The following is a 23,190-nucleotide window of genomic DNA, read 5'->3' as shown; positions in this document are numbered from 1 at the left end:
TCAGGTTCAGAAGCAGAATCAGAACCATTCCTCACTGGACTCGAGAGATGGTTATTTGCTTGTGTTTAAGTTTCGCGTTAGGATTCCGGCATTCCCCTTCTATATTTTTTTTGGGCGTTCATAGGCATCTCTCATTCGGCTCCCGATGATCATGAGATTGCCTCACATCTGCTTTTCGATTTCGTCATTGCTTTGTTTAGGATCAGTGATCCAACGGCCGTTTAACGACAGGTAGCAGGGGAAGAAGACAAGAAGACACGGATGGCACGGTATTGCTTTTACAGGCTGAGATTATAGACAGAAAGACCCGAGGGTTTCGCATTTAACGCTGTAACTAATATGCGATGAAAAAAAGGGACATTGGGAGATATAGCCGGAATCATGTATGACAAAGACTTCCTTTACTACTACTCATTTGCTTTTATACGTGTGCTTTTTCCTCTTAGTTGGGTTTGCTTTCGAGGGTTCGCGTGCTCGGTTTGAGGACTGAAAATGAGACTCTGTGTGTGATAGATTAAATTGGAGCTCAGGTATCACTCATACATAATGCTTTTCGCACCTTTAAAGTCGCAGAAGTGATGATAATTTCCATGCCCCCATCTAGAGATGCTTCTACGTCTCTGCAGCATGTTCAGAAGAATGACCTCAGTGGGAAGGTGCGGGCGACTCGATGCTTGCCAACTTTAGGTAAGAGCAAGGCGTGCCTTCCCTTCCTCACCCCAAGGCACATTTCCTGTCCCTCGACACGATCAAACGTTTACTTTTTACCTTGCAATCAAATAATTATGTAAACCGGGGAAATTCTTATCTTGTGAAGCACCACTAGACGTTGCAGCATTCGCTCTATCCCTCAGCATGGCCCCTCAAACTCGCAAGAGAAAAGTTTCTGCCACTGGTAAGTCACTACTACAAATTCGCACATGCGCTCTCAGCCTTGTTGACAATTGGATAGAGAGCAACGACCCAAAAGACACACCCCTGAAGAAAACAACACGAGCACCGCGAAAGACAGCTCCAAAGGCAGCTGCCCAACGAAAAGGCAAGACTGCTGCTAACAAGCACGGAGACTTTGCTACATATGGGCAAACAGTGCAGCAAGGCAGCGAGGCGAAGAAGCAGATCCAAAACCAAGGAAGCGATCTCGTCCAAGAAATTGACAGTGAGCTCAAGACACGAATGTATGCGATGACCCGCTAGTTACACAACAAACTTATCAACTTTGACAGCCCCCAAGTAGACTGCGATGCATTGATGAAAGAGTTCTCTCCAGATCTTGTCACTGTTCTACCTTGGATGCATTTTTCGGCCGAAAAGACTCAAACATACCCTCAGCTGATGCTAAAGGCCCTCGACGATTTAAAAAGCCACGTCAGTGTTTACGAGAAAACGGTGAAGCAAGAGACTGGAATCAGAGCACCAAATCAGATGCGCTGGTTACAAGACGCTAAAGATTTGGAAGACATGAGCCAGCATGGGCTGCAGATGGCTACAAAGATCATCAATCACATCATCATGCCTGACTTGTGTGAACTTCCTACCAAGCCTGCCGAGACTGACAGTGGTGCTGAGGAAGTGGCATGGGAACTCATCGAGGAAGCTCTGCCTGGAGAGTCTAAGGACATATGGGGAAAGGTTGCTCAGGGTCATGTGAAGGCTTTGGCTGAGGTGTTGAAGGTGCTTCCTATTGAAGAGGTGATCTGTTTGGAATGAGCTATATGTGTTGGGATTTGAGAATATGGATAATTTCAATGGTACTCTGTCGGGACGAAAGACCAATGTTATCTTGATCATTGCTCTGCAGTGGAAGGAATATCAGGAAGTTCAAATCGACATTCAACCTCATGAATTCCAGCCAATCACAGCATGTATGACCGTAAAGATCTTCGATGTCGTTTTGAAAAAGAGCCACGTGACACTTGACTGCGCACGGACCATGTTTGGAGCCCTGGGCTCGCTTAACCCACAGGCACAGTTTTCGACAACAGAAATTTGTATTATCGGTGGTTCTTTTTCCTCTTGAAAATCTTCGACATCCTACTAACCACCAGGACCTCGACCAAGCCGGTATGTGAACTCTCCATTCCCCGTTGAAATTCTTCTTCTTGCAAGCCTCGTTGTTCTTCTCCTTCAATTTCTTTCGCTAACCTTTTCTCGTTGGACGACAACAGCCAAGATGGGTGCCCTCAAGTACGTCGAAGAGCTTCAGAAGAAGAAGCAGTCGGATGTCGTTGCCTTCCTCCTCCGAGTTCGCTGCTGGGAAGTACGTTAAACCACAACACAATATGCACAAGATTTCTCTCCCCATGTGGACGGCGGTCAACCTGCTCTCGGTCTCTTGTTCTCTTCTCTCGTGTGTCCGAAGCGAAACGGTCGATTTTTATTTTCCGTGCGCGATGAAAAGAACTCGAGACGAAGCAGGCTGGTTTTATACCCCGTCTCTGCTATACACTCGTTGAACATTTGCTGAGAGTGCATCAATATAGCTCCGTCAATTGAACGTCATCCACCGTGCCTCTCGTCCTTCCCGTCTGGACAAGGCTCGCCGTCTCGGATACAAGGCCAAGCAGGGCTATGTTATCTACCGTGTCCGCGTCCGCCGTGGTGGTCGCAAGCGCCCTGCCCCCAAGGGTGCCACTTACGGTAAGTTTTCGCTCTCGAAAGAGAGGGAGTTCGATTTCTAACGCACAACCAACAGGCAAGCCCACCAACCAGGGTATCAACCAGCTGAAGTACCAGCGATCCCTCAAGGCTACCGCCGAGGAGCGTGTCGGCCGCCGCTGCGCTAACCTCCGGGTCCTCAACTCCTACTGGATCAACCAGGACTCTACCTACAAGTACTACGAGGTCATCCTCGTCGACCCCCAGCACAAGGCCATCCGCATCGACCCCCGCATCAACTGGATCGTCAACCCCGTCCACAAGCACCGCGAGGCTCGTGGTCTTACCGCCACCGGCAAGAAGTCCCGTGGTCTCAACAAGGGTCACAGATACAACAAGACCAAGGCTGGCCGCAGAAAGACCTGGAAGCGCCACAACACCCTGTCCCTCTGGCGATACCGATAAGCGTCTCGCCCCCTGGCTGGGACGTTTGTTGTTTTCGCACCACGGCTGTCTGGTTGTACATGCGATTTCGATTTGGGAGGGTCTGGTTTTGGCACTGCATGCTTGGACTCTGGGGAGTCGGGAACCTTGTTTGGTAGCACAAAAAATGGAATCAAAAGTAATTCCAATTTCATGATTAAGATTAAGAATACCTACGGTTTCCCGGCTGAATATTGCTTCCCAAGGTGTGATGTGACTGATTTTATTGTTCTCTCTGATATATAAACCGAAGCCCAGGTCTACTCTAAAACTCTAAATTGAAGGATCAATTGATATCATTCGCAACCTTCTACGGTACTCTATACAGCATCAAGACTTTTTTCTTTACTCTGCTCGGGGTCTTTTCCATGCTGCTAAAATTATTTCTTTCGCTGCCCCTCTAGCTGGAAAAATTGCTGAACTTTGTGGAGCTGTCTTCTATTAATCCACTTGCAAGGGCCTTTTCTTGGATCAGCAACTTGGATGATTCTTGTGGCGTTTTAGGCTGTGGCTGGTTCCTAGACAGATCAATTAAGCGCGTCATGTATCCAGCCGCGTCTATCAGAGTCACTTAACGCGTGAACCACATACAAACTTGCCATCATCAAATATATCACTAAGCCATGAGCATCTAGAGAATAAGGGCGTATTAAAGTACAAATATTCGAATACTTGCAAATCATCCAGTCTGGGTCGTTAGAGAGGATAGAACAGCCTCCGTATTGATTACCTCATAATTCGTTACTGGGCATCTCCTCTCAACTCTCACTTACACTACACTCTCACTCACCCGTACAAACACCCATGTCTCATATACCATCGTCCTCATGACAGACCTCCTTCAAATTCTCCCCTCCTTCCATATCCGACCTTTCGCCGCTCTTATTCCCACCATTGAGCAGAATGCCCTCTCGACAACAGATCTTCTCACTCTTCACCCTACCGACATCGCAAAGCAGACGCGCCTCCCTATCCTCGATCTCAAGCGCCTCATAGCTACGATACAAGCCTCCCTATCTGATGATCTCAGCCCACAGCAGCCTCTCCTGGAAGCAGAGACTGATCCTGAATCTACTCCGGAGAATAATGTCATAAGTACCCTTGACGATGGTCTCGATGCCATTTTAGGAGGCGGGGTGCCTGTGGGTGCAGTGACAGAATTCACTGGCGAAAGTGGCGCTGGAAAGACCCAGGCACTGTTATCTCTGTGTCTCGCCGTCCAACTCCCTTCACCACATGGTCTGGGCCGTGAAGCTCTCTACATCTCCACCGAAGCCACAATGGCAACGAGCCGTCTCGCTCAGATGCTCAAGTCCAATCCCATCATACAGCAATACGACGTGGATGATCGCCCTTCCCTCGACGCTATCCACAGCACCATCACTCCAGATCTGGAAACACAAGACCATATTCTCGATTTCCAAGTCCCTGTTCTACTATCCCGCCATCGGATAGGACTTATCATTCTTGACTCTGTGGCCGCCAACTACCGTGCTGAATTCGAGCGTCAGGGCACTCACGGCTCTAACATGGCCGCCCGAAGTGCTGAGCTCGTCCGTCTCGGGGCTCTTCTCCGTGATTTAGCTCGCAGGCACAATATTGCAGTTGTGGTGGCCAACCAAGTCGCAGACCGTTTCTCCTCCAGCTCAACACTACGGCACGTCCCTCCTAGAAGCAGTGGCCCTGTCCATGAGAGCCCCCTTGCCTCACGGAGTATGCCTCCCCCATCATCCATAAATCTTCCTAGCAGCACACCCTCGTCATCATTACCTTTCGCTCTACAAGACCCCGATGGGCCGCCGCCGCTCCCAGCATTGATGCTTGATCATCAGCAACGCTGGTTCACAGGCTGGGGTGACGATCCTCACGCCTCTTACTCGCTCAAGACACCCAGTCTGGGTCTTGTTTGGTCAACGCAGATTGCTTGTCGAGTTGCGCTGTTCAAACGGCCTGTTTATGGGCGTATAAGACAAGCTGGGCCAATAACTGCAGAGGACGACTCTGACCTAGCAGCTCCGACGTTAAGAGGATGGCGCAGATGGATGAAGGTCGTCTTTGCGCCTCATACCCCCTCAACAGGTCAGGGTCTACATGGAGCAGCTGAGTTTGAGGTTACGATGGGCGGATTAAAGTCTGTACAGCCCCAAAAGACGAAAGACAAGTAATGAGTTTAAGAAAGAAAGATCAGGTTAGCGATGTGCCTTGTCTCATCTGAAATAACTAATTGTTTTACAACAGGAATGTCAGGTTACCAGACTTGCGTAAATGCACATATAGACATAAAACAAACAATATAATACCTCTAAACTACATCCTAATGACTATATGCTATGTACAAGGTATACAAGTTCCTAAAACTCCATTCTTATGCATGTCCACGTCGTGCAACCTCATTAACTGGGATGGGGAAACTCGTCATCCATCTGGAGTCGTACTCCGACATTCATACTGATAAGCTCCTGCACAAGCAGCTTCGCTGCGTACGGCATCGTCATCTTGGTAACCTCTCTGGTACTCTTGCATGTGTGACAGTAACCCTTGTATCCAAACAAACCGCACTGCTGGCAAATATCAATCTCAGTACCGTCTGAGCTGATCATGAGTCGTTCCAGCAGCAGCTGGGAAGCACCATAGGCGATCAAACAATCACGTTCCATTTCTCCCAGACGTAGACCACCATCTCGTGAGCGACCTTCTGTGGGTTGGCGAGTCAAGATGGCTCGGGGACCTCGAGATCGAGAGTGCATCTTGTCTTGCACCATGTGCTTGAGTCGCTGGTAGTAAATGGGTCCGTTGAAGACATATGCTTCCAAGGGTTCTCCAGTGATACCAGATGTGAAGTAGTCCTTGCCCTCCCAAGAGAATCCATGGTCTACCAGCACCTGGCTCATCTCCTCCAGTGGGTGAGAGCGGAAAGCATCACCGAAACCGTAGTCGGGCCGGCCATGAATAATAGAAGCCTTTCCAGTGAGACACTCTAGCAGTTTGCCGACAGTCATTCGAGAGGGGAAACCGTGAGGGTTCATGATAATGTCAGGGCTCAACCCGCTGTCAGAGAAGGGCAAGTCCTCCTGCTCAACGATGATACCCACAACACCCTTTTGACCATGACGAGATGAGAACTTGTCACCCAGCTCGGGACGTCGAGTCTGTCTGGTCTGGACCTTGATGACGGTGGTATCCTTCTCTGTTTGAGAAATCATAACCTTGTCGATATAGGCAGGGTCTGCGATTCGATAAGAAACAGATGAATCGCGGAACTCGCCAGGTCCGCGGTCCAGTCCAATACCGGTGCTGGTCTGGTCGAGTGGAGTTTCCTTCTTGACCATGGCCTCGCCGCTGTGAACCTTATAACCAACAATTGCGAGACCATCGTCATCCAAAGCCTCGTGTTTAGTAATGCGACGCTTATTCTTGCCTTCGCCTTCCATCTCGGGATCTCCAATGCGTTCCCTGCGGCCGTTGGGGTACTTCTGCAATTCCGTTGTGTATTTTCTGAACACTTGACATCGGCCAAAACCTCTGTCGACTGACGCTTTGTTCAGGACCAAGGCATCTTCAATATCGTATCCTGAGTACGACATGACAACAACGGTGGCATTTTGTCCTGCAGGAAGCTTGTCGTAGCCAATGAGTTGAATGGTCTTGGAGATAACCATGGGTCGTTGGGGATAGACAAGGGTGTATAAAAGGGTATCGATACGGTTAAACTGATTATAGGCGATTGCTCCAATGGCTTGTTTACCCATAGCACATTGGTAGGTGTTTCGAGGAGACTGGTTGTGGTGAGGGAAGGGAATCAATCCCGCAACGGCTCCCAGAACAGTGAATGGCTCGATTTCCAAATGAGTGGTACTCTGTGTGACTTGGTGTTCGTAAATGGTGATAAGCGCGTCGTTCTCCTCGTTCACATCGAGATACTCGACAATTCCACGGTTCAGAAAATCGTCGAATGTGGCCTTGCCCATTTGAAGTAGTCGCAGGTGTTCAGGCTTGAGCTTCTGCTTGCCGTTTTTGACAATGATATAAGGTCGGCAAATTCGTCCTTCATCAGTGGCAATATGAACAGCGTTGAAGTGGGTGTTAATGTTAATACCAACAAATGGAGAGATCCAACCTCTTCGACGCATCGTTCTAAACTTTTGGGCAAATCGTTTCGGGTATCGGGTCAAAGCGAACGGCGTGCCGTTCACATGAATGATATAGCTCCCTTCCCGATGCATCTCAGCACCGGAGAAGTTGCGGATAGGCTCGACACCAGCATCAAGTGTAAAGATCCATCGTTTCACGGGTTCTTCGTCCACGTTGGTGGTGATGTGAGTCATCAAAGCCAAATTCTTAACCAAACCACAGGCTTCACCTTCGGGTGTATCTGACGTACAGAGCATACCCCACTGTGATGGCTGTAGCGCACGAGGACCGGATACCTTTCGTGTCTTCTCAAACTGACTGCTGATTCTTGTCATCATACCAAGAGCAGCGATATAGCTGAGCCGACTAAGGACATGGGTGACACCCGCTCGATTCATATTGAAACGTTTGACATTCCAGTTTCCGGTCTGAATGGCACGGTTGATTCCGTAACCAATATTATTGGCGTGGTTGCTGATCATGTTGACAGCGTCGAGAGGCACGGCGCGGTTGTTCTTTTTGAGAAACTTGTCGATCGACATCCTGACGTTGGTGGTGAACTGCTTGAACAAATCTTCGAATAGGAGTGACAGAAGTTGACCAGCAAGCTCAAGTCGCTTGTTTCCCACAAAATCTCGATCATCGACAAGCTTGGGGTTGTGAGCAGCAATGAGAACCCTCCTTGTCATCATGGCCACGTAGATGGCCTTGGGATAGAAATCAAGACCCTCAATGGGTACGTGAGCAATGACCAAATTGGCCAGGGCATCAAGACCTTCTTCGACGTGGTTGCGGCGCACCTGAGGACCGAATATTCCCCTGCGAGGGGCCATCTTGACCCTGGTTCCAATGTACTCTAGAGCTTGGTGCTGAGTGAAAACACCAACCTTGGTGGCCTCATCAAAGTTCACCAGAAATTCATCCTGGTATCGTCCGTCGGATCCTGCCACGAGCTGCATGATTTCCATGTCCGACAAGCCACCCAGAGCCTTGAGAATGATAACAATCGGAATTCCTTCCACCAAAACGTTGTGTGTGAGGAGAATTCTGTCCTTCTTTAGCGTAACATAGGTCTTCGATTTTCGCTCGTGTGTTGAACTGGTGACCGATGCTGAAATGATGTTGTTCTTCTCGTCCGCTTCGACAATGATACGGTTCTTGCTCAGTTGCTCCTGGATAAGAATGACCTTCTCGGTTCCACCAATAATGAAATAACCACCAGGGTCAAGCGGGCACTCGTTCATCTCCTCCATCTTTGTGTTGTTCGCTCCACCAAGGCGACATATGGAACTCTTGAGCATGACTGGCATGCGTCCCAGGGGTACATTCTTTCGTACAATTCTTTGTTTATCTCGGATGTATTGAATATCGACGGATATAGGCGCGGCGTATGTCATATCTCGCAGACGACACTCCATGGGAGTGACTTCGGTATGTGATTTAGCATCCTGCCAATCTTGTCGCCGAGGCTTGTCGACTCGGATATCTGTAAATCTAGACAAGACGGTCAATATTATGGGGATTCCGAACACATTCAGAACCTACTCTAGCCAGAAGTTACTGTCGACCTCGCTTCGGATGGTTCGGTTGGCGCGCACGATATCCTTGATCTCATGCTCGACGAAGAAGTTGTATGAGTCAATGTGCCTAGATCTCTAGTCAGTAACTGCTGGAGGGCGACAACTATATGCGCGTAGTGACATACTGCTTGACGAGACCTTGAAAGTTAATTAGTGACAGCACTCATAAGAGGAATCGGCAGTCTCACCCTTGACTTTGAGGAAGGCTGGTAAAAGCTGGAACTTGTCCTCCTTGGTGGAAATAGGATCAGTAAGCTTCTTGCCATTGTAGAATGGCTCTAGAAGGGCTTCGAAGCCATCGTCAACCGTAGGCATCTTTAATGTCACCTAAGAGCGCACATCTACGACGGAAGATTCGGGTACGTGTTTGCGCGGACTGTCTACTTTTTTTCTGCAACAGCTTTGCGATAGCTTCGCAAAAAGTTCTTGCCCCGCGGTCATAGGTGGAGCCGGACTCGGTTGGTTGCGCCACGGTGGGGGACGAGCGCGATGCGATAAGATACGAGTCACGTGAGCATCCTCGACTCTGGCATATATCCTCAAGAGCACGCAGTACTTTGATGAGTGGGCTATAGGCTGCAGGCGATGTTGTTTCTTTAAGTTTGTGTAAGTTGAGTTATGTATATTTCCTAATTTCCATTGATGTTCGTTGGTTGTACATACATAGTAGAGACATCGGCATTCATCATAGTTGCCGAGCTTACCCTACAGATGTTTAGAAGACTCGTTATCAACATTATGTTCACCATCCTTCATGGGCAGGTCAATGGGATCAGTCTGGTTATTCAATTGTATGTTCAACGGTATGAAAGCTCATTGTAGACTCCTCGCAATTTCTATACTTTTGGGTGGACTTTATGATATACAAATCACTATCTGCTCAAAAGTATCAGAGTAAACCCCAAAATCAACTATCTAGTTTCTCTATTGTAGTCGACTAGTCATACCGACAGGCTCCTTTATTATATCGATGTACGCCAATAGAGGGATTGCTGTGACGACAGTAGTATTCATTCACTTGATAGCACAGTGACAGAAAGGATTATGGTAATTCTCGATAGATATGCTACGACCAGATGGACCACCAATATCATTATTGGCGCTGACAGTTAGCTTCTGAAGTGCGTTGACCGGACCCTGACTTCTTGAATTGCTACGTAGCAAAGTGGGACGGCAAAGCGACTAGGTACTAAGGCAGGTAGGTAGCTTGATGGGCCACTTGCAGCAGTAGGAGGCAAAAGTCGGTGAAGGGATTGGGTCTTCTCTACTGCGAGGGGGAAAGTTAGGTGAGCCTCAGTCATAAGAGTAAACAGAGGCTGTAGTGATCTTGCCGTGCCTTGTTATTGCTAGTGATAGATTATAATAACTGCTTTACAGCGCTCATAAGTCATAAAAAAGGATGATTTTTGTTAGAAACGTTTCAGCTTGTGTGGACTGTATAGACTAGTTGACCATTGGGGTTGTGTACTGTATACCGGAAAAGTCCTAAGCAACGACTCGTACATCCAGTTTCAATGCCTCGAGTCTTTGCAATGATCTGTTCGCAAGTGTAGGAACAGTTCCCGACAACAACACGCGCAACTCAAAACAGAGTGACAACCACAACCCGACAGCAGTGGCTAGACCACAACAGCTATCCAGTGTAATTTGCCCTGTCTCCCGTGTGCAACAGTGTGGTTGAGGTAGACTTTGAACCGACCCAGCCGAGGGTCTTTTGTGAAACCCCGACATCGATACCAAACCAACATCCTCGTGATCTAACAAATGTCACAACGATGTTAGAAGTTGACTGGCCTATACGAAAGGCGGTACTGCGTGAGGCCAAAGGGAAACAGAGCGCCAAGTGCAACACAGACCAAGGCTACGTCGGTCCAATGATCGGTCCCTAGTCGGGTTCCAGCAACAACGATGTGAAATCAGCAAAGAGTCATGCTCCATCGAACTGGATCCTCTTGGGTACCTAGCTATTGTCAGCTACGTATCTGTGTATATCTGACTTGAGGTCGAGGTATGAACGATTTCAAGCCCCTGGAGCGTCATGCGGATAAATGCTTAGAGGCGGTGAATAAAACTAAAAAACCATAGATTGTCATGTGTCAATTGTTTGTGGCGGATGGCTGGCGACTCAAAATGCACCAGTGTTGCCGAAAATGGAGTGACGATGCTTTTGATGATTCGGTCTGTGACGAAATCGTGGACCTGTCAAGCCGAACAAGCTCCTACGCCTGAGCGTTCCTGGCCGATGCACCAAGGGCAATCTGGGGACGTGTTAGTTTGACTGGTGCAGTTCAATATGGGTTTTTGGGTGACGTGCAGGAAGGACAACAATACCAACCAATCGGCGACGTACAATTGAGGGGACGGGGATGCGCGCTTGGTCCACGTCTTGCGTGCCTTTGGAGGACAGGGGTCCTGAGAGATATCAATCCCTTCCACTTCCCTTGAAGGAGCGCGGTCCGTTGATGCTCATGTCTTGGCTGTTAAAGATCTCATCATACCCCCGCTGAATATGAGTGGGAACCTGGTACGTATCCCGGGATGTGATCAATGGAAGAAACCTCAAGTTGTAAAGTTGGAATACTATATAGGCGGTCCGCAGCGGTCTTTGGAGTTTGAGCAGATTGATGAGAGAGGACCTTGAATATACCATCATACCTTAGTAATCAACCGCTGTCTAAACTTGCGGGAGCGCAGGAGGGGTGACTTGAAGCTCTGCCGTAGCTTCCTTTTGTGGGAGGAGAAGCTGAAATGCAGGATCCAATAGCATCTGCGACTATCTCACTTTCCTTTCCCTGCATGTCTCACATCTTGTAATTCGTCCTTGCTTTCCATTAGGTAGCTCGGGATGTTGTCGAGTTACCATTTAGTGCGACACTTGTCGAGGTCAGGAGGGATAAAAACTCCGGTAAAGATTTACGGCTAATGAAGAATTATGAAGGAAAGATAGGGTCCTCCTGTCGTATCTGCCACCACTAGGGACCTACGATGCATGATCCCTGCAACCCTCCATGCTCTGTCAAGCTGCGGTTCAATGCAAGATTCGATCCAAGTGTTGTCATCGTTTTTATGTCGACTTAAACAGCTCACTGCCTTGCAACATACGAAGAAAGGCAACCAGAAGGAGTGAAACAAGTCTGACTGCTTGACATGCTTGTCTCAGCATACGACGGGACCCTTAGCACATCTTATGACTTTGTACCACACAACCATCATCAAAAGACTTCCCGCGGATCCGGATGAGAATACACCGAGGTGTTTTCTAGTCTTGAGATGTTGGTTGAAACTTTACATTGATGAGTATCAGCTTCTCATGAAATAATGAGACCTTGCAATAAGTCGAACGCTCTATTTGGTTATTTTGGAATAGGTTGATATAACCAATTACGCACCATCACTAACATAGGTAGTTGATGTGCCTAGCCGTTGCGCGAAGTGGACATTGTATCCATCCATCATCCATCTCTCTGCCTCCGTCCCGTCCCCTGGCAGCTGGAGAATTGGCTTCCCATGTGCCTGGCTTGGGTTCCACTGGTGGGTGGTCTTGTTACATAGTAGTGGTTTAATTGGGCTCTGATGGGTAACAGCCGCGTCTGCAGCTGTCGCTGAAAAAAAGTTTCATGTGTTTTGGATGAATTCGTTCATCGTACACCCGCAACTACTAAGGTATGTGCAGCACGACGTTGGTGATTGTGATCCCAAGATTTCGGGTTGGTTGAGACGCATGTGCAGACCTGGACCTTACCAAGAGCTTTAGTAACTACTAAGGTACCTAAGGTATTGAGCAAGGCCGCCTGGCTGAACTTGTCTGTCTTTGTGTCTCGAGGATACCTACCTACTTTAATATTGACAACGAGAACTCTGTTATGTTTCACATACACACAAAACACAGACAAGCTTTGTTGTCGAAAAGGAAACTCTACATAGATTCCCCAAACAACCGAAACCTTGTCGTTCTTTGCCGTTCCTGGGGCGCATCCTCGTTCATGCCCCATCCTTGACCTGTAACTGAACCCTGCATCTCGGTGCTTCAACGACTTGCCTTTTACTGACTGCTAGTCCCTGTCTCGTGTCCACAGCTCCCCACGTCTGACGCCGACCTCCAGAGCCGAGCGCCAAACATCCACCCGCCTAAGGCCAGGTTCCCATTCTTCTAGTGAGGTCCCATCACCGACTGGACGTTTTTTTCTCATTCTCTTCTACTATCAACCTACCTTTATTCTCTTATTCATCTATCGCATTCCGCTCCGCCCATCCCTTTCCTCCAGACCAGCTTGTCGCTCCTGGCTTTCCAGGGCGCGCTGCAAGAGAGAGAAAGCGTGTAAACCATTGTGCAATCATCAGCTCATCTTGCTGTTAGACATCACCGAATAAGACACGCGCCAAGTGTCCGTTGTACGATTGTTTACTCCCACCCACGTACGGAGTGCCATTTCAAATCCAGGTTGGTTCATCTTTTTTGTCCAGAGCTTCTGGTTCCCGTGTCGAGGCATCCCCGGGAAGGAACCAGCTACCTAACTTCCTTCTTTCCTTCTTCTCGTTCTTGCAACTGCCCTCTTCAGCTTCCCGTTCAAAGTCATCAACTCTACCTCTAGGTAGGCAGGTGTACCGCCTACTTGGAGGTATTATAGCATCAATGCGCCATCAAATCTTATCACTCTGTCCTGTCCTGTCTCCCCTGTCTCCGCTCTTCTCGTCCTCGGCCAAGGGTAGCATAGCGCGGCGAATACAAACACGCACCCCGACCACCTACCGCCGCCCGCCGACGTAGCGCAGACCGGTATTCGTCCATACATTGATTGGCAGATGTCCGTTCACATGGCGGCATGGCACGCCTACTGAGTAATGATCGTACGCCCATGCTACCTTAATTCCGACCGACGATATGGCGAGCCAGACAAGTCTTCGCAACCTGTCGCAAATGGTCGCTTGCTGGCTCAGAAGATAGAAGATGAAGACAGTCGAGAACAGAGTATCAAGATGAAGATGATGTATTGTTCAATGATACTCCCTTTCCGTAACCAACATTCATACCACTATTGTCATCCTCAATAACACCATCCACCCTGCCGTCGCACTATATCTTGGTGCTATTTTCAGTTGCACCATTCCGAATCCAACACTTCAACCTTGAAGCTCTGCTCTTTATCCATTTCCACAAAGGCTCGCCATTCGCGTTGGCTTGAAGCTTCGTCATCCCTTCCAACCCAACTCATCATCCTTCGTTTTAAACATCCTCTATCCTCCCTTTTCTCATGTGTTCTGTATACAGTACGGATACACACACAGGCACCCCGTCATCACCCTGCTCGAGTCCACTGGCTAGGTATTTCAGTTCCAGTCGAGGTGTACCAACCCAGTCCCTACGAACCCCCTGGGCTACCTACCTACGTTACCTGAAGGAGCCCAGTCCCAAAGGACACCCCCCCATTCCCATTGCCATATCCACACTGACCACGTCCACCCCGCCTCTCAACAACGTTCCATCCAACGCCTTCGGTTCTTTTTGCTCTTCCTCTGCTTCATCTTACATTGCGTATAGTCGCTTTTGCTGATACTTGTTTGTTTCTCTCATGTCTTTAGTGTCATAGACTGAGACCGCTTGCCAATTCGGCGTGTACTATCTTGTATCTATTAGCCTGCCATGGACGAATTACGCTTTCGTTCTCAGCAGTCCCCGCGGGGCAACGACCCGGCCATGCACTCGTTTGTCTCACCTCCTCGAAATGCCTCCAGAATGCAGCCCCCCCAAGCCAACTCTCACGTCGGAGCTCACGACCATCGATCTGGCCTTCCCCGCCGCTTCACCACCGACTCTGGTCGAGTCCCGACACTATCTACCCTAGGTGCTCAGCGAGTACCAGAACCTCCCCAGGATTATAATGTGAGTAGTCAAGATATTGCGGATTTACCGCCGCTTGTTTGGTGCTTCGAGGCTTCTGGTGACTTGTTTCTGTTTTGAGATATTCGGTATCGCCAACGTAGTATTAGTAAATGCTGACACACCTGTTTATAGGCGATGCAAAAGGTGCAATTGGTACGTTTTGAAACCGATTTCCCGTCTGGCTCTGTCACATACTCCGAAGGGCTCCGAAGTCCCAAGCGATGCGAATTTTACCGGACAAGTTTTGGTCGTTGACTAACGGCAAGCTTAGATTGAGAAGAAGAAGATGGAGTATGAGCGCATCCGGGAACAAAGGCGGCGTTTTGAGCTCGAGATGCAAAAGTTGGATCAGCAACAACGGCGGGAAGCTTTGGAACTTGCTCAGATGGAGGAGGAAGTGGGTAGAATGGGTGGTCACCAGTCCGAGCCTACAACACCCCCAGAGTACCGCGACAACTCTGGGTTCCCTACGTTTTTGTCACGACCGAGCCGATATTCGATGTCCAGCTTGACCTCCCCTCCAGGTTTCTTCAACCGCGCCGTCCGATCCGGTTCGCAGCTCGCTTCGCCTCAATCTGGTATAAGACAGGCACGATTCGGCTTCGACGACACCACAACACAGATGCCTTCTCGCTCTGTCCCAACTACACGCCGGAATAGTGACGACGAGAAGGAGGAAGCTGTTCGACAGGACCCTAGTAGCCATCGGTCGGGTAATTCGTAAGTAAACAAACAACCATCGCATATATATCGCGAGCCTGCGTCGTTCCAAGTGGCACTTGCGGCCGAGACCCTGAAGTCAGGAGGTCTGGAGAAGCTTCATCGTCAAATTTGGGCCCAGCTCAGGGCGTCGAGTGCTTGGTTCAAGTCGCAGACATCTACAATAGATCGAACTGTTGCAGCGAATGGTACGGCTTAGAGATCGAGCCAGCAGACTCTCCTAAACTGGGTATGCGAGCCTCCTCTAGTGGGGAAGGGGACTAAAGGTATCAGAGGCAGAGGCAGTGATTCACTCTCGCTTTGGCTTTTGGGGGATATAAAGACCTGCAGTTGATCCCCTGCTCGAGTCACAACCAACTCTTCTCTCACACCACAACACTTCTCAGAACAACACCACTCATTCAGATCAGCCCCTTCTCTTCCTCAATTGCTTCATACATTGCACCCTGCAAACACATCATCGAAAAAAGCTCTTTCGTTGGAATTGCTTCACCCTTGATTACTGTACTCAGTATCGGACACACACTTCCAACTCGTTCAGATTAAACTTCAAGAGCTTCCCCCCAGAACACAGGCAAACAAAACTAACCATGTCTTCTAACGACAGCATCAACCGCTACTCAATGCCTGTGACCCGTTCGCGCACCGGATTGTACGACGTGGGTCTCGATCAGACGAACACTACTCGTTTCCTTTTCGGCGACGAGGATTCAAATGCGCTGGGCCACAGTGTTCCTGACGAAAACTTTCCGACCCTTGTTCGCCGTGACGACCAGATGGTGAGTTCACTTTTCATCTAGTCTTTATTCTTCGTCCTGTGCCATACATTCTATACCTTTGACCGTTTTGGACAGTTGGCGTTGTGGATGGTCTCAGGGGAGATTATCTTTTAGGATTTCATACATCCTCTCTAAGACCGAGACTCGCAACTGAGCTCCACATTTTCCCCAGAGGTGCAGCTTCACCTCAACTTTGCCCCTACCACATTCACCTGTTTCGTTTATATTTAACTTTTGTGCACAATTATCCCCTACCCACTTGCATAGGCCACATTGTCTTTTTTGTTCTTCCATTGTTAGTCCATTGTTGGTCTATTGTATAGCGAGATTTTGGGCTTTGTTCGTAACCTCGAGCGCCCCACCATAGAAACTATATTGCTGCTATTGTTGCTTCATTGCCTGACCCGCATTGCTACGCCCAACTCTCTGCGTCCTCGGCCGCATTGGACCTTTCCCTATCACTTTCTCCTTAACCCGAACCAACATCATCTTCAAAATCCCCGAGTAGTGTTGTTAACTGTCAGCGCCCTCAGCAGAATCTCTCTTCGATCAACGGAACCTCCAACATTGTGAGCGATCTTGTGGGCCTCGCCTCTCGGCCTGCTTCCCTCCGTCACTCCATTGACCTAAAGTACATCTCCGAAAACGCTATCGAAACCGGTTCTCTGATGTCCCCTCCTGGTAACGGCAACATGGCCACACCCCCTAAGCTACAGGGCTCGTTCTCTTCGAATGATGTCCCAACTGTCAAGAGCCCAGGAGGTTCGTCCTCCAAGGCCAACACCCACGCCCAGCAGCATTTCCACAATCACAATGCCAGCCTCGGCCGAATTCCTGCCGGTGCCATTCATCGCGGTCACAGTCGTGAAATTTCTTCTGACAACGCTGCTGTCAGCCGTGAACAACCTGGCTACCCTTCCATCCAGTCTGCTCTGCAGGCCAGTGCCGCTCCCTTTGGACCTAGCACCACAGCTCCCGCCCCGGCATCTATGGGCAACACTCCAACTGGTGCCCCTTCCATGAATGGCAACTTCAACAACAACAACAACGGGTATTATCCCGTCAGCGGCTACGGCGTTCCCCAGGGTGCTCCCCAGGGCAGTGTTCCACAAGGAGCCCCCCAGGGTGCCACCCATCAGCCCGGCGCCTACAATGCGAACATGCTTGCGAACAGTATGCAGCAGATGAGCATGAATGGAGCCAACGGTGGCAGCATGTATCAGCCTCAGAGCTACAACGGATACAATGCTGGTCACTACAACCAGGGCAACCAGCCTCGCGACAGCCAGGCCCGTGTCATGCAGCATCGCCGCCAGCTTGACAATGAAGGTGAGTGATTCTTGGGTGACAATGTATCCTTCATACTGACTTTCTATGCAGCCATGTCCCGCTTCCAGAACATGCCTCTCGAATCATTCGTAGGTACAATCTACGAGCTTTGCAAGGACCAGCATGGCTGCCGCTACCTCCAGAAGAAGCTCGAGGAACGTAATCCTGACCAGGTCCACATGATTTGGAACGAAACCAACAAGCACGTCATTGAGCTCATGACGGACCCGTTTGGTAATTATTTGTGCCAAAAGCTCCTTGAGTTCTGCAATGACGATGAGAGAACCACTTTGATTCAAAATGCTTCCCAGGATATGGTCCGCATTGCGCTCAATCAGCACGGTACACGCGCGCTCCAGAAGATGATCGAGTACGTGAGCACCCCTCAGCAGGTTCACATCATCATCGAGGCCCTTCGTTTCCGAGTCGTCGAGCTCATCCAAGACCTCAACGGCAATCATGTCATTCAGAAGTGCCTCAACAGACTTCCTCCCCAAGATGCCCAATTCATCTTTGATGCTGTGGGCAACAATTGTGTTGAGGTTGGTACCCACCGACATGGCTGCTGTGTTCTTCAGCGTTGTATCGACCATGCATCTGGCGACCAGAAGCTTTGGCTCATCCAGCGCATCACCGAGCATGCGCGAGTCCTTGTTCAAGATCCCTTCGGCAATTATGTCGTCCAATACATCATTGACTTGAACGAACCTATCTTCACTGAGCCTATCGTTCAGACCTTCAAGGACTGCATCAGCCAACTGTCCCGTCACAAGTTCAGTTCCAACGTCATCGAGAAGTGCCTTCGCTGTTCCCAGCCTCCCTCAAGGGACCTTATCGTGGACGAGCTTCTGCGCAACCAGGATATGGAGCGCCTTCTTCGCGACTCTTTTGCCAACTATGTCATCCAGACAGCCTTGGAGTACGCCACCCCTCATTACAAGTATCGTCTTGTAGAGGCGATCCGCCCAATCTTGCCTCAGATCAGAACTACACCCTACGGTCGTCGCATTCAAGCTAAGATCTCGGCCTTCGACAACCGTGGTAGTGCTGCTTCTAGCGGCCAGGTGACGCCCGCCGATAACACCCAAGGCCAAATCCCTCTACGGGCTGCCCACTCTCGAGGTCTCTCTGGAAATGTTCCTATGCTTCAGGGCAATGGCATTCCTCCCAGTGGTCCCATGCCCACCATGCGCCAAAACATGGCTGTCTATTCCCCTACCCCAGCCATGAATGGCCAGACCCCTCCTGCTGGCGCACCTGTTCAGCAACCCCAGTATGGACAGGCCCCAGGCAACTTTACCCCCAACTCTGCTTCCAACGACGCTGCTAAGGGTAGCGCCGGCCCTACGACTCCTGCCAACGGCAACACGGGCAACACCGGGGAGGCTCAGTGGGTTTAGACTGACAAGTCTTACGATTGACCCGCTTGTATAGTGACGTTCATGACGGTTTTCGGTGGCACCGCGGTGTTGATACCGCTATGATTCACGATTTTCCTTTGATCTGTCTCAGAAACTTGGCCAGAAGGGCGCAGGCCCGATTCGATCGATTGACACGACACCCCCAGAGTTGGTCGTGTGTACATTATCAAAAGGGCGCTACAGGACAGCCTCTTATCCTGGGGTCTTTGCTCTGGTATGCTTTGCTTAGGGAGAACGGCAGCGTATATGAGAGGCAGACATCACGATTGGGGCGTGTACATGTATTTGGATCGCTACGATCACGATCATCGGCATAGACGATTTTTATCCTATTCGGCTTTTGTTTTCTTCACTAGCTACTACGATTTCGACTAGGGGACAACGGTTCATGTTTGGGTTGTATGATTTCAGCAACTACTGAATTTATTGCTTTCTACTTGGGACTTGAGAGATCCTGGCGGGTAGGCCAGTAGGCTGGCCCAGAATGAGAGAGAGGAGAGAGAAAGTGCGAGCCTGTATCTAGACTAGGCCTTTGAAATTCCGGGTTCGCTATTACATTTACATTTCCTAACTTGTGGCTTGTGACATACAGTATACGATGATATCTGAAACCTGGAGGCTTGTAAGAATCTCTCCACAGTAACTCGGTTACAGCATACTGCTCGAGAATTTCATAGTATGAACAATCAAGATTCAAGAGTCCAGAAATTCCTTTGATTTCTTTTTCACCCCCAGATGGTGCTCTAGAGGCTATCAGGCTTACTTAGAATGGTTTATGTTACTGTATTTTCCCTAGACAAAGACGCTTGGCGTCTTTCGTTGCGTGTGCTACCTTACCTATTGCCCTTGGTTCCGACTCAAGTAGCCCGAAGCCATATATCACGAATGTACACAAACAAGTCGAGACCTTAAAAACTTAGGCAGCTTTACTTCAAGCACGAAGGAAGTTGTTAATAAACCATACCCAAATACCCGCCTATCTTGATTTAATACATGAGCCCCTTTAACTCCATACAAGATCCATGACCACGCTATGCTATTCAATATATATGCATGATATTATACTCAATAATCACTCAGTCTCAATTTCTTTCCAATATCGCGGCGGCGGGCCTGTGCAGCGGCAGCTCTCTCCGAGGCACGACTGTCAGATGATTCGAAATTCTCGCTGCGAGCCTTGAGAGCTTGCAAAAGCATACCAGCATCGAAAAAGCCATCTTCGGAGCACGTTAGTAAATCATCCATAAAACATTTGCAGGTATAAAACTTACATCCGCCCATTTCATCATCTTCACTAAATGTACTGCTCTCATTCGTAGGTGATGTGGTGCCTGTGGCTGAGCGCAGGCTTTCGACTGCGGTAATGGGACGCCCTCGAGACTTGATGCGACTGAGAAGCTTAGGTCTTTCTATCTCTACCTCACGGGCACGGCTTGCTTTGCCAGTAGACATCTTGCGGTTACCGATTCGTAAGATACGACGGATCTCTAGGAGGTAGCTCTCGAAAGTGTCGACGAATCGCTTTGTCTGGCGGTGCTTGCTAGCGACACAAATGGCAAGTCCTTCATCCTTGATGATGTACCCGATACCGAATCCGTCTCCCGAAGTAGGGCCAAACCCGAATTGGCGAAGGGCAGGGTTGCCACAGTTGGATGTTGAAAGGATGGTGTTGTTGAGTTTATCCCATCCAGCATCGGCGAATAGAGCGGGAAGAGGGGCTTGGTCTCGAGATCGAGAGTTGACGCTATAGCCACGATCTCGCGTGGGCCTCACCTCGACACCATCGATGGAAGGATGTGAACCTTGGACGGGGCTGCCAACGGGTGATCCGGTCTGGTCTGAGTATTCGTCGCCGGGACTGGAGTAACCATTGCTGTAATCGAGGTCCTCATCTAAACTCCGTTGCCAAACTGAGAACAAAGCGTATAAATGTCGATCGCAGCCCTCGGCCTTGGCGCATTGTCGTGTATTTGCGGTATGCTTCTGACAAGCTTTCCTGAGCGCTTCAATTTTGGCCTCAGCAGGGTTCTCGGCCCAGAAAGTTTGGACGAAATCAACCACCTCTTCCGAGACTGTCCTGATTGCCTCGGTTCGGCCATGCAGGAACATCTTGGTCATGGCGGGTTCATAGGTGCACTCAACACGACCGTATAGACCGTAGTAGGCGGCCTGGAAAGCCATCTGAACAAATGCATCAGGAGAGAACCCCATAGAGGTAATGAAATTCTTGCCATAGTGGCTGAAGTCCAGTGTCTGAAACTCGTTCTGCTCAATCAAATCGGCTAGACGAGTCTCGGCGAAGCGGACAGCAACACTGAGCTCAGGAATCATATCCCACTCCAACTTCCGCGGGGTAACACTGACATCGCCAAAGCTCTCGGGGTCGCGCTTTGAGGGATCTGGACTAGAAGAAGCCCAGAGCGAAGGCGCCATGCCGTTGATGGTGCGAGCGAACCGAAGAATAGTATCGGTATAGACGTCGCTAGCGAAGCGCAGAACTGTGTGACCATCCACACCAGTGTGCTCGAAGTTGATGCCAGCACTTCCGTTCTTACATACAATGATCTGAAGCTTGTCGTACCATCGATTGGTGCAAGTGCCGATTTGAACACCCTTCTCAATCTCACTGGTACCACAAAGCATATTTTGGCAGAGGGCTGCGGCATCTGTCGGTTCCGCATAGTCCAGGCAAAGAACAAAAAGAGCAGTGTCTACAATACCGAGAGAGTCTGCGTTGTTGGAGCCTGGCTCACTGGTCAAAACATCTCGAAGGCCGGACCAGACCTTACGGTTCTCAGTACTCAGTACTCCCAGGGCTCCCTTTGCAGCATCCTGAATAGGAACTTGGGTCGCATCGTCGACAATGGTCTGTAGGTTGATTGTGATGTCTTTTTCGCTCATGATGACATCTGAGTTGTCGTCCAGTACGTCGAACCAGTAGAATTGGCCGTGGCACATAACAACAATGTGCTTGGATTCGGGGTCTTGCTCGATTTGACAACCTTCCTCAGTGGGCACACGGGCAGTACCAAATAGTCTCGAAAATTGGTACATGCAAAGGGGAGTTCCCTTAACCTTGTCTGGGGCAAGTTCTTCTTTGCGCACAGCACGGACAAATTCAAGCGAGGAAACGACCAAAGAAGCGGCGCGGGTGACCTGGTCATTGCGAGCAGGAGTCGGGTCGTCTTCCAAAAGAAAGAAAGGGTTCAGGTTGAGCACAACGGGATTGTCAAAGTTTAGATACGAGTCGTACCCTATGGAATGTTAACATCTGGTTAATGGATGAGATTGGATTTGCAACTTACAAAACTGCTCGATGTAACTCGTTTTCCCCTCGGCATATGCCTTCAATTTCTCATGCAGCTCAGGGCCGTCGCCCTTGAGAAACTCGTTCACCGCATACTGTGTTTGTGCATGTTCGCGAACCGTTTGAAGTGGCTTCAGAGCCTCTAGATATTTCTTGCAGCTGGATTCTAGCTCCGGAATAGGCAACTTCGGCAGCTTGTCCTGGCCAGCAAAGGTGATACCACCGTCTTTCTTTGATTCATCGGCCATTGGATAGCGTTTGTAGTCGCCGCTGAGTCTTGGCGGAGAAGCTCGTCGGGGTTGAGCCAGCTCAGGGATGTCAGGAAGAGTCCGAGGAACGGCGATACCAGCAGATGTTGGCGCAGAAGATGGGTCAGAGAGTCTCTCCCCAAGAGACTGAGGAGGAGTGAAGGTCCGGACTTGAGTCATTGTGTTAGTTTCAAGTATTGAAAACGAAGTCTAGTCGTAGATGGGTGACACGCTTGTGCTAACGTTGAGTCCGCGAAGAGCGGTTCGGTAGAAGTAGTGACAGTCTTGTTGAGGGCAGTAATATGGCATAGATGGAAAGGTTTCTGGATAGGGAAGAATAGACGATTGATAACATAGACGAGGGCGACCCAAACGAGAGGGCATATGGCTCTGATATAAGCAGAGCATTGTGACCTGGCTGACTTAGACAAGAGTCAAGTGGACCCTCCATACACCCCATAGTGTACACACCCTTTACGCTGCACTTCACCCTTGCCCTCTGTGTGTAGTTGATTGGGGTAGCCGAGACTCCGGGAAAAGAACCTATGTGAAGGCAACCGGGGAGTATGATAGGGCAGAAGGACTTGGAGCAAGAGCTGGCAGCGATGAAACTTTTCCGCCAGCCCGATGCAAGAGGTGCTCAGTGCCGAACGGTGGGTTCAAGGAACATCAAGGTAGACTGGGTTATGCGTAGGAACTTACCGAGAGTGAGA

The 23,190-nt window shown here is 49.6% G+C and overlaps 7 protein-coding genes across 7 annotated transcripts; 5 read left to right on the top strand and 2 right to left on the bottom strand.

The window, feature by feature from the left end:
• Positions 1 to 855: 855 nt before the first annotated feature.
• FPSE_11618 (uncharacterized protein) lies at positions 856 to 1,710 on the top strand (the record flags this gene model as incomplete). Its single annotated transcript, XM_009264735.1, has 3 exons — positions 856 to 895; positions 953 to 1,178; positions 1,227 to 1,710. The coding sequence occupies 3 exons, from the start codon at positions 856 to 858 to the stop codon at positions 1,708 to 1,710; spliced, it is 750 nt and encodes a 249-aa protein (XP_009263010.1).
• A 463-nt stretch (positions 1,711 to 2,173) lies between these two features.
• FPSE_11617 (uncharacterized protein) lies at positions 2,174 to 3,063 on the top strand (the record flags this gene model as incomplete). The annotated part of the gene is made up of 3 exons (XM_009264734.1): positions 2,174 to 2,260; positions 2,484 to 2,640; positions 2,696 to 3,063. The coding sequence occupies 3 exons, from the start codon at positions 2,174 to 2,176 to the stop codon at positions 3,061 to 3,063; spliced, it is 612 nt and encodes a 203-aa protein (XP_009263009.1).
• Positions 3,064 to 3,908: 845 nt separating this feature from the next.
• On the top strand, positions 3,909 to 5,246 carry FPSE_11616 (uncharacterized protein; the record flags this gene model as incomplete). The annotated part of the gene is made up of 1 exon (XM_009264733.1): positions 3,909 to 5,246. The coding sequence occupies one exon, from the start codon at positions 3,909 to 3,911 to the stop codon at positions 5,244 to 5,246; it is 1,338 nt and encodes a 445-aa protein (XP_009263008.1).
• Positions 5,247 to 5,474: 228 nt separating this feature from the next.
• Positions 5,475 to 9,107, bottom strand: FPSE_11615 (uncharacterized protein; the record flags this gene model as incomplete). The annotated part of the gene is made up of 4 exons (XM_009264732.1): positions 5,475 to 8,706; positions 8,758 to 8,859; positions 8,918 to 8,930; positions 8,981 to 9,107. 4 exons carry the CDS (start codon positions 9,105 to 9,107, stop codon positions 5,475 to 5,477), a joined length of 3,474 nt encoding a protein of 1,157 aa, XP_009263007.1.
• Positions 9,108 to 14,433: 5,326 nt separating this feature from the next.
• Positions 14,434 to 15,397, top strand: FPSE_11614 (uncharacterized protein; the record flags this gene model as incomplete). Its single annotated transcript, XM_009264731.1, has 3 exons — positions 14,434 to 14,673; positions 14,806 to 14,826; positions 14,945 to 15,397. The coding sequence occupies 3 exons, from the start codon at positions 14,434 to 14,436 to the stop codon at positions 15,395 to 15,397; spliced, it is 714 nt and encodes a 237-aa protein (XP_009263006.1).
• A 586-nt stretch (positions 15,398 to 15,983) lies between these two features.
• Positions 15,984 to 19,343, top strand: FPSE_11613 (uncharacterized protein; the record flags this gene model as incomplete). Its single annotated transcript, XM_009264730.1, has 5 exons — positions 15,984 to 16,172; positions 16,697 to 17,501; positions 17,553 to 18,891; positions 18,936 to 19,136; positions 19,298 to 19,343. The coding sequence occupies 5 exons, from the start codon at positions 15,984 to 15,986 to the stop codon at positions 19,341 to 19,343; spliced, it is 2,580 nt and encodes an 859-aa protein (XP_009263005.1).
• A 644-nt stretch (positions 19,344 to 19,987) lies between these two features.
• Positions 19,988 to 22,657, bottom strand: FPSE_11612 (uncharacterized protein; the record flags this gene model as incomplete). The annotated part of the gene is made up of 3 exons (XM_009264729.1): positions 19,988 to 20,139; positions 20,194 to 22,176; positions 22,228 to 22,657. The coding sequence occupies 3 exons, from the start codon at positions 22,655 to 22,657 to the stop codon at positions 19,988 to 19,990; spliced, it is 2,565 nt and encodes an 854-aa protein (XP_009263004.1).
• Positions 22,658 to 23,190: the final 533 nt, after the last annotated feature.

Source organism: Fusarium pseudograminearum, chromosome 1 (assembly GCF_000303195.2).
Source record: "Fusarium pseudograminearum CS3096 chromosome 1, whole genome shotgun sequence".
Classification (NCBI taxonomy): Eukaryota; Fungi; Ascomycota; class Sordariomycetes; order Hypocreales; family Nectriaceae; genus Fusarium; species Fusarium pseudograminearum.
Note: the sequence above shows the minus strand (reverse complement) of the source record. Positions and strands in the feature narration are given on the sequence as shown.